The sequence below is a fragment of the Chelonoidis abingdonii genome, chromosome 5 (genome assembly GCF_003597395.2).
Source record: "Chelonoidis abingdonii isolate Lonesome George chromosome 5, CheloAbing_2.0, whole genome shotgun sequence".
Classification (NCBI taxonomy): domain Eukaryota; kingdom Metazoa; phylum Chordata; order Testudines; family Testudinidae; genus Chelonoidis; species Chelonoidis abingdonii.
Window position 1 is genome coordinate 72516688 of NC_133773.1, and position 12759 is coordinate 72529446.

General features: G+C 38.1%; 1 protein-coding gene across 7 annotated transcripts in view; it reads left to right on the plus strand.

The window, feature by feature from the left end:
- CLCN3 (chloride voltage-gated channel 3) overlaps positions 1 to 12759 on the plus strand; it is a 116937-nt gene that overhangs the window by 85046 nt on the left and 19132 nt on the right. For all 7 annotated transcript variants that reach the window (XM_032803679.2, XM_032803671.2, XM_032803674.2 and 4 more), the window contains 5 exons: positions 1515 to 1702; positions 2834 to 2956; positions 4325 to 4531; positions 7688 to 7768; positions 9905 to 10447. In XM_032803679.2, the coding sequence (XP_032659570.1) occupies positions 1515 to 1702; positions 2834 to 2956; positions 4325 to 4531; positions 7688 to 7768; positions 9905 to 10447 (1142 nt within the window). The remainder of the gene's footprint in view (positions 1 to 1514; positions 1703 to 2833; positions 2957 to 4324; positions 4532 to 7687; positions 7769 to 9904; positions 10448 to 12759) is intronic.

Here is a 12759-nt window from a genome sequence, read left to right on the forward strand (position 1 = left end):
TCTTTTGGGTGAAAAATGCCACATAAAGTCTAAATGAAATCATTATCTGTACAAAAAACTTGAAGTTATGATTAAAATTGCTAAACTGGATATCTCACCAACACAAATCTTAAAAAAGCAAGCAAATCAAAAGTTTAAGCATTCTGCGCTCCATCTGTGCTTCTTATCAGTTCCTCTTCTCAATCTCAGCTACCTTCTTCTGCCACCTACATCTCACAAATCTCCATCCTCATCCTGAACAACCAATGTGCAGTTTTAATTCCAACCATGTTTACTGATTTTATGTTTGTTTTGAATCTTTGTATAGGATCAAATCTGGCCCTGTTGAAGTCAATGAAAGTTTTGCAGTTGACTTCATTATGACCCGAGGGCTAGTAAATATTACTAGTTATTTCCCTAAAACAATTTTACCCATGTGGGTCGGTCTGTCTGTCTCTAGAGACACTGGATGAAGCTCTTTTCCACTTCCAGTTGTGAAATGTATGAATTTTTTAAAATAAAATAGTTTTGTTATGGGAGATCAGTGAACTGTTGGGTTCTTCTGCAACTTCTAACTGTTAACGTGAGAAGCCGTCCTTCTTCTGTAAAACTGCCATTTTAACTTTCTTTTAAGCAGTTTCCTGAAACTAAATAATGCCAGTTTTTCAAGAGCTTGTTTTGACTTGAGTTTTCAGCTTGCATTTGCAACAAAGACTCCTGTCTCTAAAGGCTTGAGCTTGAGAGGTGCTGACTATCTATATCTCTCATTAACTTCAGTGGGAATTGTGGGTACTCAGCGCATCTCAGGATCAGGCTGTTTTTTTATGTTGATTATTTCAAGTAGTGTGTTTGAAATATTTTGCTTTATTTGGTGTATCATTTGTGTTTTAATTAGATTTTTGGTAAGATAAGAATGAATTATGTTACTGCTGTTTGTGTTTGCTGTTATGATTCAGTTGAGATACAAAATACTTCAGTTCACAAGGTAAAATATTCAATCAGAAAAATACATCAGTCCCATCTGTCTCTTTACATCTTTAATTTTTTGGACTGTTGAAAAACTGTGCCTTAAATAATCGGAAATTATTTGTTTAATTTGAGTATTTTTAATTTATCTGATATGAATTCTAGAGCAGTGGTCTCCAAAGTGGGGTGCGCGCCCCCCCCGGGGGAGCACAAGAGCATCCTTGGGGGTGCATGACAGGAGGAGCATGGATTTTTTTGTTTGTTTTTGCTTTTGACAAAAATGGTAGAGCTGGTGCTGCAAGGGATGCATGCTCAAAAATTTTTTACTAATGGGGTGGGTGATCAAAAAACTTTGGAGACTGCTGTTCTAGAGCAAAAGTTAGCTTACCCTCATTGCAAACTGGATCTGTACACAAACTCAGTTAACTGTATTTGTCAGCAAATTTTCTATATTTTCCGGCGTTTATTACTTTGTTTGCCTGTTCTTTTAGAGTATGTCAATGGATGTCACTGTTTTCCTTGAGTTTTTAAAATTTTCAGAAGCTAATACATAACTGTTTGTTCAACAGGGGCATTGGCAGGGTTGATAGACATTGCTGCTGATTGGATGACTGACTTAAAGGAAGGCATTTGCCTTGATGCTTTGTGGTTTAACCATGAACAGTGTTGTTGGGGATCAAATAAGACAACATTTGAAGAGCGAGACAAATGTCCACAGTGGGAAACATGGGCGGAACTAATAATTGGTCAAGCAGAAGTAAGTATAACCCTTTAGTGAAGGCATTATTTAGTTGTTTTGGTGAGGATTAAGAGACAGGGAGAAAGAATGGATGGTCTTAAGGAAAGACACTAAACTGAGAATCTGGAGATGTGGATTCTTTTAGTGGTTCTGTCACAATATTTCTGTGTAAGCTTCGGCAGATCTACACTGAAGTTTTGCTGACGTGTGTGTTAGGTAAAGTAGTTATTTTATTTATTTATTTATTTATTTTGCGGAGTAGTGCTTACAAAAGCCCCAGTGTAGTTACACTGGTATAAAAGTGCTTTTGCCAGTACAGGGTATTTCACTCACCAAATCAGAATAAGTTATATTAGCAAAATCACTTTTATGTAAGTATAACTGTATCTGCACTAGGTGATTGTTGCTGACCTAGCTATCCCAGCAAAATCTCTTTAGTCTAAACAGGGCCAAATGCCCTGATCCTGCAAGCTACTCTGTGCAAGTATTCTTCAGTGGGGCTGCACATGGGCGTAGGGGGGGTCTTCCTGTGCAGAGCCGCCTACAGGATCAAGGTCTCAACCTCCCTCTGTCTCATTTTCCTTATCAGTAAAATTGGGATAGTAGTTAATCAACTGACAGGAGAGTTATGATGCTTAATTAAGACTTGTGAACTGCTCAGATACTATAGTGATAAGCACAATAGATATGTCTCTTAATAAAGAAATAAAAGGGTCATCTTTTAAATGAGAGCTTGAGAATTTGTATTTCTGATTGTGCTTATATATATAGATATATATATATATAAACAAAAGCTAAATTTTTAGCAGTATTTTCATTTTATTGAAAATAACCAAAAATAAGACTTGTATTATATTAATAAAGCTAAAAATGAGTTGATTTTATTGATCTTTTCTAGCAGCATACATCTTAAAAAAAACTTGTATAGCTGAGGTTTTACTGCAGTTTACTTAATGTAATGACTTCAGAGTGTTCCAAACAAAACTAATATTTGCTTTCCATACTAACATTTTGCTTTTGTTAGTGTGGAAATATATATGTAAGAGTTTTTGCAGCAAGAGTATTTCCAGATTACTTTTGTTTAGAAATGTCTAACACATTTAGTTTATACGTTAATCAAATTATATTGTGTTTTTTGTTTACTTTTAGGGTCCAGGTTCATACATTATGAACTACATCATGTACATTTTCTGGGCCTTGAGCTTTGCCTTCCTAGCAGTTTCTCTGGTGAAAGTGTTTGCTCCCTATGCCTGCGGCTCTGGGATTCCAGAGGTAGGGTCTGAAGACTTTGTATCATAATGGAAGTTTAAGGCTAATATAGAAGGTCTTGTTGCCTTATCATTCTGGGCAAAGGGGAAGCCAAGATTGAATACTGTATCTATGATGCGTTATGTTAATATAAGAATTATAATGTCAATATTTCAATTTTTAAGCACTTCTGAAATAGATATTAAAGGTTTCAGAATATTGCTTGAATTCTCAGGTTTTGCCATCAGTTTCTGGTTGGCCTAGATTTACAGGAAACCTTTGGTTTCTTTTGAAAAACTCCCAAGAGTGATTATTTTTTTTCCATTTGTCAGTTTAGCAATGATAGAACAGTAATTAATTGTCACAGTATGAAGTCCTTTGATGCAGTAGTTCATCTTTTGTTGCATGGCCATAATCTTCTTTAGTAAAATAAACCAACATAAGGTAAAAATGTTTGATCAAAAATAGTGAAATCTTGTTATTTTTACAACTATTCTTTGCCATTTTCTAACTTCAGAATTATAAAAATTGGTCAGTAGCATGACCCTTCTAGTAATTCTAAGAGAATTTGTACTTGTTTGTTTCTAAGTGTTCTGTATTTCCTCAAATATGTAGGGATCTGAGGTCCAAAAGCCAAATTCCAAATCAGTCTAAATTTACTCTATAAACCTTTACTTTATGTGCACAACTGACCAGAATTTTTTGCAGTGCTCAGTCATGTATGTATTCTTCTTTACTGTGATGAATAGACAATATAGATTTTTTTTTCAGGTATGATGACAAAGCAATTATTAGGCAAAGTAATATATTAGAAAAATATAAACTCTTTTCTAGTGAAAACAACTGGTCTTCCTCATCAGTATTTCAAGCCATTGCTCTTAGATATTGTATGCAGTTAGAATAAAACATAGGGGAGAATATAGGGATGGGTGACATTGGCAAAAACAGTGTATTATAATTAAAACATCTGTAAATAATTAACTGATATCTCTGAGTATAAGTTTTTGCAGTGAGTTTGTTTCTGTTGCAGGAATTTGTCAGGTCACATTACAAAACTCTTTATTTAAAGCAGTCTTGTGATTTACTGCAGGTTTATTTTCTGTTCAGTATAATGAATAGAGTTGTTATATTTTGCTGAATTAGGTATAGATCTATCTCCTTAAACTATAGTGTAACTGTACTTTATGCAATGTGAATGATATGCTTCTGGCAAACAGAGTGCAAATAGCCCTCAAAAGTTTAACCTGTTTTAAAGTTCAGCAGGTAAAAGTCTTTCTAATCAAGTAATTTTTAAGTTGTGATTCTAAAATTATAGGTAGTAGCTTATAAACATAAAAGTAGCATGTATTCTAAGAAAAATGAAGTTTAACATGGAGTATTTTTTCCTTCTAGATTAAAACTATTTTGAGCGGCTTCATCATCCGAGGTTACTTGGGCAAATGGACCTTGATGATAAAAACCATCACATTAGTCTTGGCTGTAGCATCAGGTTTGAGTTTAGGAAAGGAGGGTCCTCTGGTACATGTTGCCTGTTGCTGTGGGAATATTTTTTCCTACCTCTTTCCAAAGTACAGTACAAATGAAGCTAAGAAAAGGGAGGTAGGTTCCTCTTAAAATCTTTTACCTATTGTATAAAAAAGGATACAGTTTTACAATAAATTCCCATAATCAAAAGATTGGTAAAGCATGAAAATCCTTTGATTAAAACAAGCCTAAAACATGTCATGTGTTCTTTTAGCTATTATATAGGTTTGGATTATTAATCATTATATTCTCAGGGATCACCACACCCCACCAAAAGTTAGCTACATTTTTGTCAGAGCCCTGAAAAATCCTTCCCTTCTCTCTCATCCACGTTTAGTGTTGCTTTACACTCCATCTTCTAGACCTCACGTTATAACAACGGTTCTTTTAGACAATGAGGAGCACTATGGATTTACCTCTGAACTCGCTCACAAACTGCTGAGGCAGAGGAGTAGATGAAGTTACTCAAGACTTATGTCCCCTTAGCTCTGGTGACCACAGTCCTGTGCAGCCCTTCCAGTCCCTGCTGGCCATGGAACAATTTAGAGAAACCAATTTGCATTGCAGCTAATGCCATATTAACAGAAGCAAATTCAGTGTCAGAAGGTAGCCAGATATCCCGATTTTTTTTTTTTTTTTTTTTTGCAGCATAATCCTACTTTTCAATAGCATCTCCCATATTTTAACAGGAACAAATTCTCTAAATTCTGCCCACCCATGCTGTAGTTCTGTATGTTTAGCTCCCATACCACTGGAGGAGGTTAGTCTTGTGGAGTAGGCACTGGTCTGGAACTCAGGAGATCTGACTTCAGTTCCCAGCTCTAACCCAGAATTCCTCTGTAACCCTGGGCAAATCACTTAATCTCTCCGTTGCTCAGTTAATCTGTAAAAATGGGCATAATTTTCCTGTTCTTTGTCTGTTTTGTCTAATTATATTGTAAGTACAGGAACTCCTCACTTAAAGTCCTCCCAGTTAATGTTGTTTCAATGTTAAGTTGCTGATCAATTGGGGAACATGCTCATTTAAAGTCGTGAAATGCTCCCTTCTAGCATCTTTGGCAGCGGTCTGTTTTGTCCTCTGCTTGCAGGAAGAGCAGCCCTTGCAGCTAGCTGGTGGGTGGTTAGAACCAGGGTGGATCAGCAGCCCCCCTATCAGCTCCCCACTCCCCTAAGTTCTCTGTGCAGCAGCTGTCCCTCCCCTCACTGCCATGTGCTGCTCCTGCCTTCTGCCTTGGAGCTGCTCCCAGAGACTCCTGCTTGTTGTATGGGGGGTAGGGGGCTAATGTCAGGGTGTCTCCCCCTCCCTCTGCTCCTGCACCCCACTTATCCCATCTTCCATAGAGCAGAGGGGACAAGGTTGCTTCTAGGCTGTAGCTGCAGGTCTCAGGTCTCAACAAGCTGATTTTAATTAACACGGCAGCGTACTTAAGCCTGGGGTCAGCTACTTAAAGGGGAATTGTGCACTTTTTCTCTCACATACAAGGTGTGTCTCTTTGCCTTTCCTGCTGCCTTGTAGAATGTTGTGAGAGTTAACCCTTGAGGGCTCAGTTAATTGCTAGTTCATTTAGCAGTAAGGCATTCCCTGGGAAATATCCCGCCCTCTGACTCCTCCACCTCAACAAAACTTCACAATCATCATCACTGTGTACCGGTATTAAATTGTTTGTTTAAAACTTATACTGTGTGTGTGTGTGTGTATATATATATATGTATATACATATAATATAAAATATTAATGTAAATGGGGGGGTTAGGTTCCAGGGAAATTTTTTTCATCAGACAAAAGACCCAGGGCCGCCCAGAGCATTCAGGGGGCCTGGGGTCTTCGGTGGCGGGGATCCCCCCCACCGCCGAATTGCAGGTCAGCGGCGGGTCCTGGGGCAGAAGGGACTCCTGCCGCGGGTCTTTAGGGCACTTAGTATCGTTTCACTTAGTCGCATTTTTCAGGAGCATGAATACAACGTTAAATGAAGAGTTACTCTACTACAGGATCTTTAAAACAGACCTGGTAATGTAGAAGAATTGGAAAAGGAGAAGTAGAGTCAGGATTGGGAGTAGGGAAGGGGCAGAGGTGTGGAGGGGTCAACGGGCTGGGTTGATTAACTTGAGTTTTGGGGGACACAATGAGGGAGAACTCAGTGAACAGTGAAGTGTGGGAGAGGGGAACCAGTTTGTCAGAGAGAGTTAGGTTGAGAGAATGGGCAAGAAGGAAAGGGTGGAAATAGGTTGGAGGAGATTGTGGTGGTGCTGGAGGAGAAGGGGAAAGAAAATAGGTGAAGTGAAATAGAGAAGAGAAACTGCATAAGAGGAAGGAGAAAAAATAGAAGTCAGGAAAAGAAGTAGAAGAAAGAGAAAAATGAAGGAAATACTGTATTTTATCAGCATATTGTCTAGCAGATTGAAGGGGCAAAATATTCAGGCATCCAGAAGTGCAGGGTTGATGGAAAAGGTCTAACTGATCTGACCAAATTGAAAGAGAAGGGAGGGTATCTTCTGCGTTGCATTAATTTTTCAAATGTATCAGAGAACCTCTGCCATCTCCAGAATCTCATCTAGATTTACTACCAGTGAATTCTGTTACTACTGTTCTCTCCCTCCCACATTTTATTCTGAATTTATTTTAATGGTAGGGCTTGCTCATTGCTCCATTCCTGAACTTTGCTGCTGGACTCCGAGACTTGAGTAGTCAACTTCCTCCATCTTGAGTGTCTGTTAATTTCGGTTAGCCAATCATTATGTCGAGAGCTATTAATTAAAATAGTTGTACTTCCATAATAATGGCTATACCACTGGCTAGATTTCCTAGTGTACATTTATTGCATTCAGAACCTACCTACCTTTCACAGTTGCTCATATGATTGCAACTCTCTGTGGTTTTTTCCATCTCTGGTTCCAATCCCACAGACAGTGCAGAGAGACAATTAGGCAATACAGATAGTTGTGGCCTCATGAAAAGTTGGGAGGAAGTACAACTATGAAGAAGAGAGAAGCAGTATATGGGCAGGAGAAGCTGAAATGGCCATGTGCGAGTGAGTGGGCAGAGTAAGGATTTGGGTCCTTAAGAGGAAGATGGGAAGAAAGTAATCAGTCCATATATTAGGATTCTTAGGTCTTTAGTGTCATATAAATCTGTTGACTGTAGTTAGTGGTATAGCATGAGAATAAATTTCTATTTTTGTTTTTAAAATGCATCACAAACAAAAATAAAACCACACCATTCTTCTTTTCTAGGTGTTATCAGCTGCTTCAGCAGCAGGAGTATCAGTAGCCTTTGGTGCCCCAATTGGTGGCGTCCTTTTTAGTTTGGAGGAGGTATGTAAAGAGACAGCACGGAAGGAAATATAATTAAAAATGGATGTTTTAACACCTGTAGTCTCAAACTTTTTCTTCTGTGGAGCCTTTTGTAACAGAAGTTCCTCTTATGGGCCCTGATTCTGCAGTGAGCTCTTCATGAAGCCACTTTCTCAGCACCTTAAGGAGAGTTTCTTGGCCCACAGTTTGAGAAGTAGTTTTTTACACTATGGTCTGGATACTAATCCGCATTGGTCGTTCTGGAATTGTTCTTCATCCAATGTATTGCTTTGATTAAGTCAATTCAGTATTATGAGTTCTGGCATGGGCAAACCCCTCAAAGCATTTTGTTTCAGGTAACTGTTGTAGGCCAACATTTCTTCTTTACTGTTTTATTTTTTCTGGAGAAAAGCAGATTCCTTTTATTGCAGCTTTCTAGCTCACAAATGGATAGAGTTAAACTAAATGTTGTTGCTGACAATTCAAAAGTCAGGTTCTTCCTTCCCCCCTCCCAAGGAAGAAAGAAAAAGAAAATAAGTACCTATATGGACTTGAAATTGTCTAGGTTTTTCATGCAATTGCTTTCCTGCTTTTTCTTCCCCTACAGTTTACATTAAAAAAATGTGCTGATGTGAGAGCCTTTTTGATTTAGTCTGTTATAGATAGTGCAGATTAGCATCAACTGTGCCTATCCTGTTAATATCTTTCTAATGTTGTTGTTTCCTGACACTGGAAACATATCATGTTTAGTTTAAAAGAAAAGGAGTGGGGAATAATGGTTTGGTTCCAACTGCTTATTTTGCTTGCCTTGGGCCAACAGACCATTTAAAAACTCATTTGCCAATTTAGTTAAAACAAACTTTAAATTTTCATTTGATTTTTAAAGCCTCCATACAGTGGATACATTATAATCACAAACCAAGTATGCTATAAAACTGACTGCCAAGCCAATGAAATTCTCCCTCAAGAATACAAACCATGAATACCAATCTAGAAATATGTGTTTGGGAGATGCAGGAGCATTATTTAGATCATTATTATCTTTATTGATTATCTCCTTACAGCTAATTTAAAGAACCTGTGGCCTGGTCTTCACTCAAAAGTTAGCTCAACCCAGCTACGTCACTCAAGCATGTGAAAAATCCATTCCCATGAGTGACATAGTTAAGCCAACCTAACCGCTGGTGTAGACAGTGCTAGGTTGACCAAAGAATTCTTCCATTGACCTAGCTACCGCCTCGGGGAGGTGGATTAACTATGCTGACAGGCAAGCCCCCTTCCCCATCGCTGTAGTGTGTGTTTATATTAAAGTGCTACAATAGTTCAGTTCACTGCAGCTGTCTGGCTGTAGCATTTCAAATGAAGACATAGCCAGAGTCTGAATGCTGCTGTAATATTTTACTGAAAACTCTGAGAACCTTTGACCTGAAGGACAGAAGCCAAGGGATCTTTCTGCCTTATTGCTAAAAGATTATAAGAACTTCTCTAGTCTTAAAAAGAAAAAAAATCAACTTGGCAGGTTTTGGTAATTAATGCTTTTGAAAATCAGGCTACTTATTTAAATGCCTAAATATGGGTTTACAAGTCAAATGTTAGGTATCAATTTTTGAAAATCTTGGCCATAGTGCTCAGAATGTTAGTAGCTACCTGAAGACCTCTCTACATTAGCATTTCCACTCTTGCTACTTTCCATGGTGCTTGACCCAGTGTTAGCAATAGCAGTAAATTTTAGAGAAGAAAGACTAGTGGACACATAGTCGAATATCGTGCATGCCCAAGACCAAAGCTGAGAGCATAGAGACCATTGTTCTGGTTGTTAAAATACTTTAAAAACAGCAACTTTAAAACTGTTTTAATGCAACAATTACTGGGAATTTTGCCCAACTCAGTCTTAAAATGCTGGCAGTTTCAGTGTTGCTTTTGCAATGTTCCATGAGGGTGACACAATAAGAGTATGAATGTTTTAAAGCACTTTAAAAATGTAAAATGATGAACATAGATGCCATTATTACAATTGACTGATAACACAGTATGCACATATTTAGCATAAACAGCCTGAGCAACAATGGAATATGCTATTATTTTCAGATCACTTTAGAAGAGTTTGAAATGTTTTTAAAAGGAATTGCCAGTAATTCTAACTTGTCCCCATTGCAGGTCAGTTATTATTTCCCACTGAAAACTTTATGGAGGTCCTTTTTTGCTGCTTTAGTGGCTGCATTCGTTTTGAGGTCCATCAATCCTTTTGGTAACAGCCGTCTTGTCCTTTTTTATGTGGAATACCACACCCCTTGGTACCTTTTTGAACTGTTTCCGTTCATTCTTCTGGGAGTGTTTGGTGGGCTGTGGGGAGCATTTTTCATCCGTGCAAACATCGCCTGGTGTCGCCGACGCAAATCAACAAAATTTGGGAAATATCCTGTCCTGGAGGTCATCATTGTTGCAGCAGTAACAGCTGTCATTGCCTTTCCTAATCCATACACAAGGCTCAACACCAGTGAGCTTATTAAACAGCTCTTCACAGACTGTGGGCCATTAGAATCTTCCTCTCTTTGTGACTACAGAAATGACATGAATGCCAGTAAGCTAGTAGATATTCCTGATCGTCCAGCAGGCACTGGAGTTTATTCAGCTATATGGCAGCTGTGTTTAGCACTTATATTTAAAATAATTATGACAGTCTTCACTTTTGGTATCAAGGTAAGTTTTAATGTAATGGATTTCTAGCTGTGATAGTTTAATTACTGCTCTTCTGCCTCTCCGTCTTGCCCCCAAAAAAACAATTTCTTTACTTTTGAAATAGTATATTTATAAATAAATGTTTTCTGTATTTCTCCTTATTGAGGATTATTGAAACACACCTCCTAGAACACTGCTTTGATTTTACCTCTAAATTACCATTTTGCTCATACAGCTGAGGGGTATGTTGAAATGTACATCAAGTTTTATGCAGTGCAGAAACCAGAGATTGATCTTTGGTGTGTGCTGAATCAGGCCCATACAAACTAAGATGGTGTTCCCAAACTACTGAGCTCAGCCCATTTCAGGAAAATGAAACGAATCATGTCCACCAACTCATCATGCGATGCTAGTCTGCCTTTATGCACTCCTGCACCTGCCCCGCCCCCGACATATTCCCTGTCTAGTCCTTCTAAATGTATCAGAAATCTTAGATTAATTTTCCAAATGCATGTAACAACTAGAAGCTGACAGATTAAATCAATAGGGAGCAGTCAGTGATTTTTTTCAAGCTGTTTGCTCTTCTGGTGTTTTCTATACTGAAAGACATAAATAGGAACTGGGCTGTGTGCATGTCTATGTGTAAAATGTTCTATTTACAGTCACCAAAAAACATGTTTTTCAGCTTTTTTTCTAAATCAGTTTCCTATCTTCAGTGGCAAGACCCCAGGGTTTCTGCAGCACACTGGTGCAGCAGACTGGAAATTTCTGTGGCAACTTCAAAGGTTTTTCTTTATTATATTTGATTCTCAATTTTTTCAATATGCTGCCAGATTTTAATAACAATCCATAGCTGTGTCTTGGAAAGAATTGTGTCGAGGGAAGCTAGAGGTTTTAACAGCGAGGCTGGGGACTCAGGAGGGTGATGGGAGACAGTTTGCATTGTGGGACAACGGTTTAACTGGATGATGCTGCTAAAATGATAAGCAGTGAATAGCTAACAGCAGTTAAATCATTGGGGTAGGTTTCAAAGTTGACAGTATTTTGCAATAAATGGAACAATAAGCACCTCTCTAAAAGCTTTGGTTTCTGGCCATTTGCAGACTCAGAGATTGATGAATTGATTTGCCTTTGGCTTACATTTTCAAAAGTTATATTTACAACTATAAATGTTGACAATGTAAATTTAAAATAAATACATTCTGAGAGAGAGTTCTGTAGCATCAATTAGATTTCACCGCAATGTTAGTGGCTGTGCAATCATATGATGCACAGAGCTCTCAGGATGCCATGGTAAAAAAAATCAAGTGATATGTTTTATTACATACAAGTCTCAGTACTTATTTCTTTTAAACCTTGTATTGGACCGAAAATCACCTGCCTGTTTCTGGAGTATGTCAGAATTGGGGGAAAAAACACATTGGATGCATTTAAAACTGCCTTTGTCATCGGTGAACTCTAAAACTATGAACAATTTAAAATTTTCCTAGATTCAGAAGCACACTACGCAGTGCTTGTGTTGGGGTCTAACTTATCCTAGGTTTATACAATGAAAATAGATAGCAACAGAGCAACAATGACAATATAAAAGGCACAAATGCAGCAAAGTGGCAGTAAAGGGCCTACTACTTTGAACAAATGGAGCAAATAGGTGATATATGTTGTGAACATACGAAGTGTTTAGACTTTGCACATTTTTGGTATGTTTTTCTAGTTCTGAGGAAATATATTACATAGTTCTACTTTCTTAGGCTCTGGATCAGTATCGGCATACTAGACACTGCTTTCCTACAGGCCTGAGGCAAGGCAGCAGTATTTCTTTCCTGCACCAGTGGTTTCACCATTTGTACACTTATATCACTGAGAAACATCCATCTCTTACTCTAAGATTTATTAAGGCATGCGGGTTTCAACAAGCTCCAGATATCTGCAATCCGACATGTAATGCAACGCTGAGTCTTTGCCCCAGCAACAGCATCTGCCAAGTCTGGTCTTGCCAAAAATATTATCTGACAGTCGGGGTCTCCCGAGAAAGTCTTCCTGGCAGCTAGCAAGTGTTGTAGGCATCCCAGAAAATCAATTTTAGTGTCATCTTCAAAGAAACTCAATTTCCTGAACAACTGTGATACATGAGACCAATGTTATCTGGAGTCTCAGTCTCTCAAGACCTTTTTGGTGCATTTTAATGAAAATCAAAAACTATTGAAACTACGATGATAGAAATAACGCTGAAAGATTCATATAATTTATATCATAACTGCTGCCTCAAAATAAAAGCAATCTCATGCAGGAATACCTGCACAATTAATTTGGGTTCTAACTGACTCCAATAC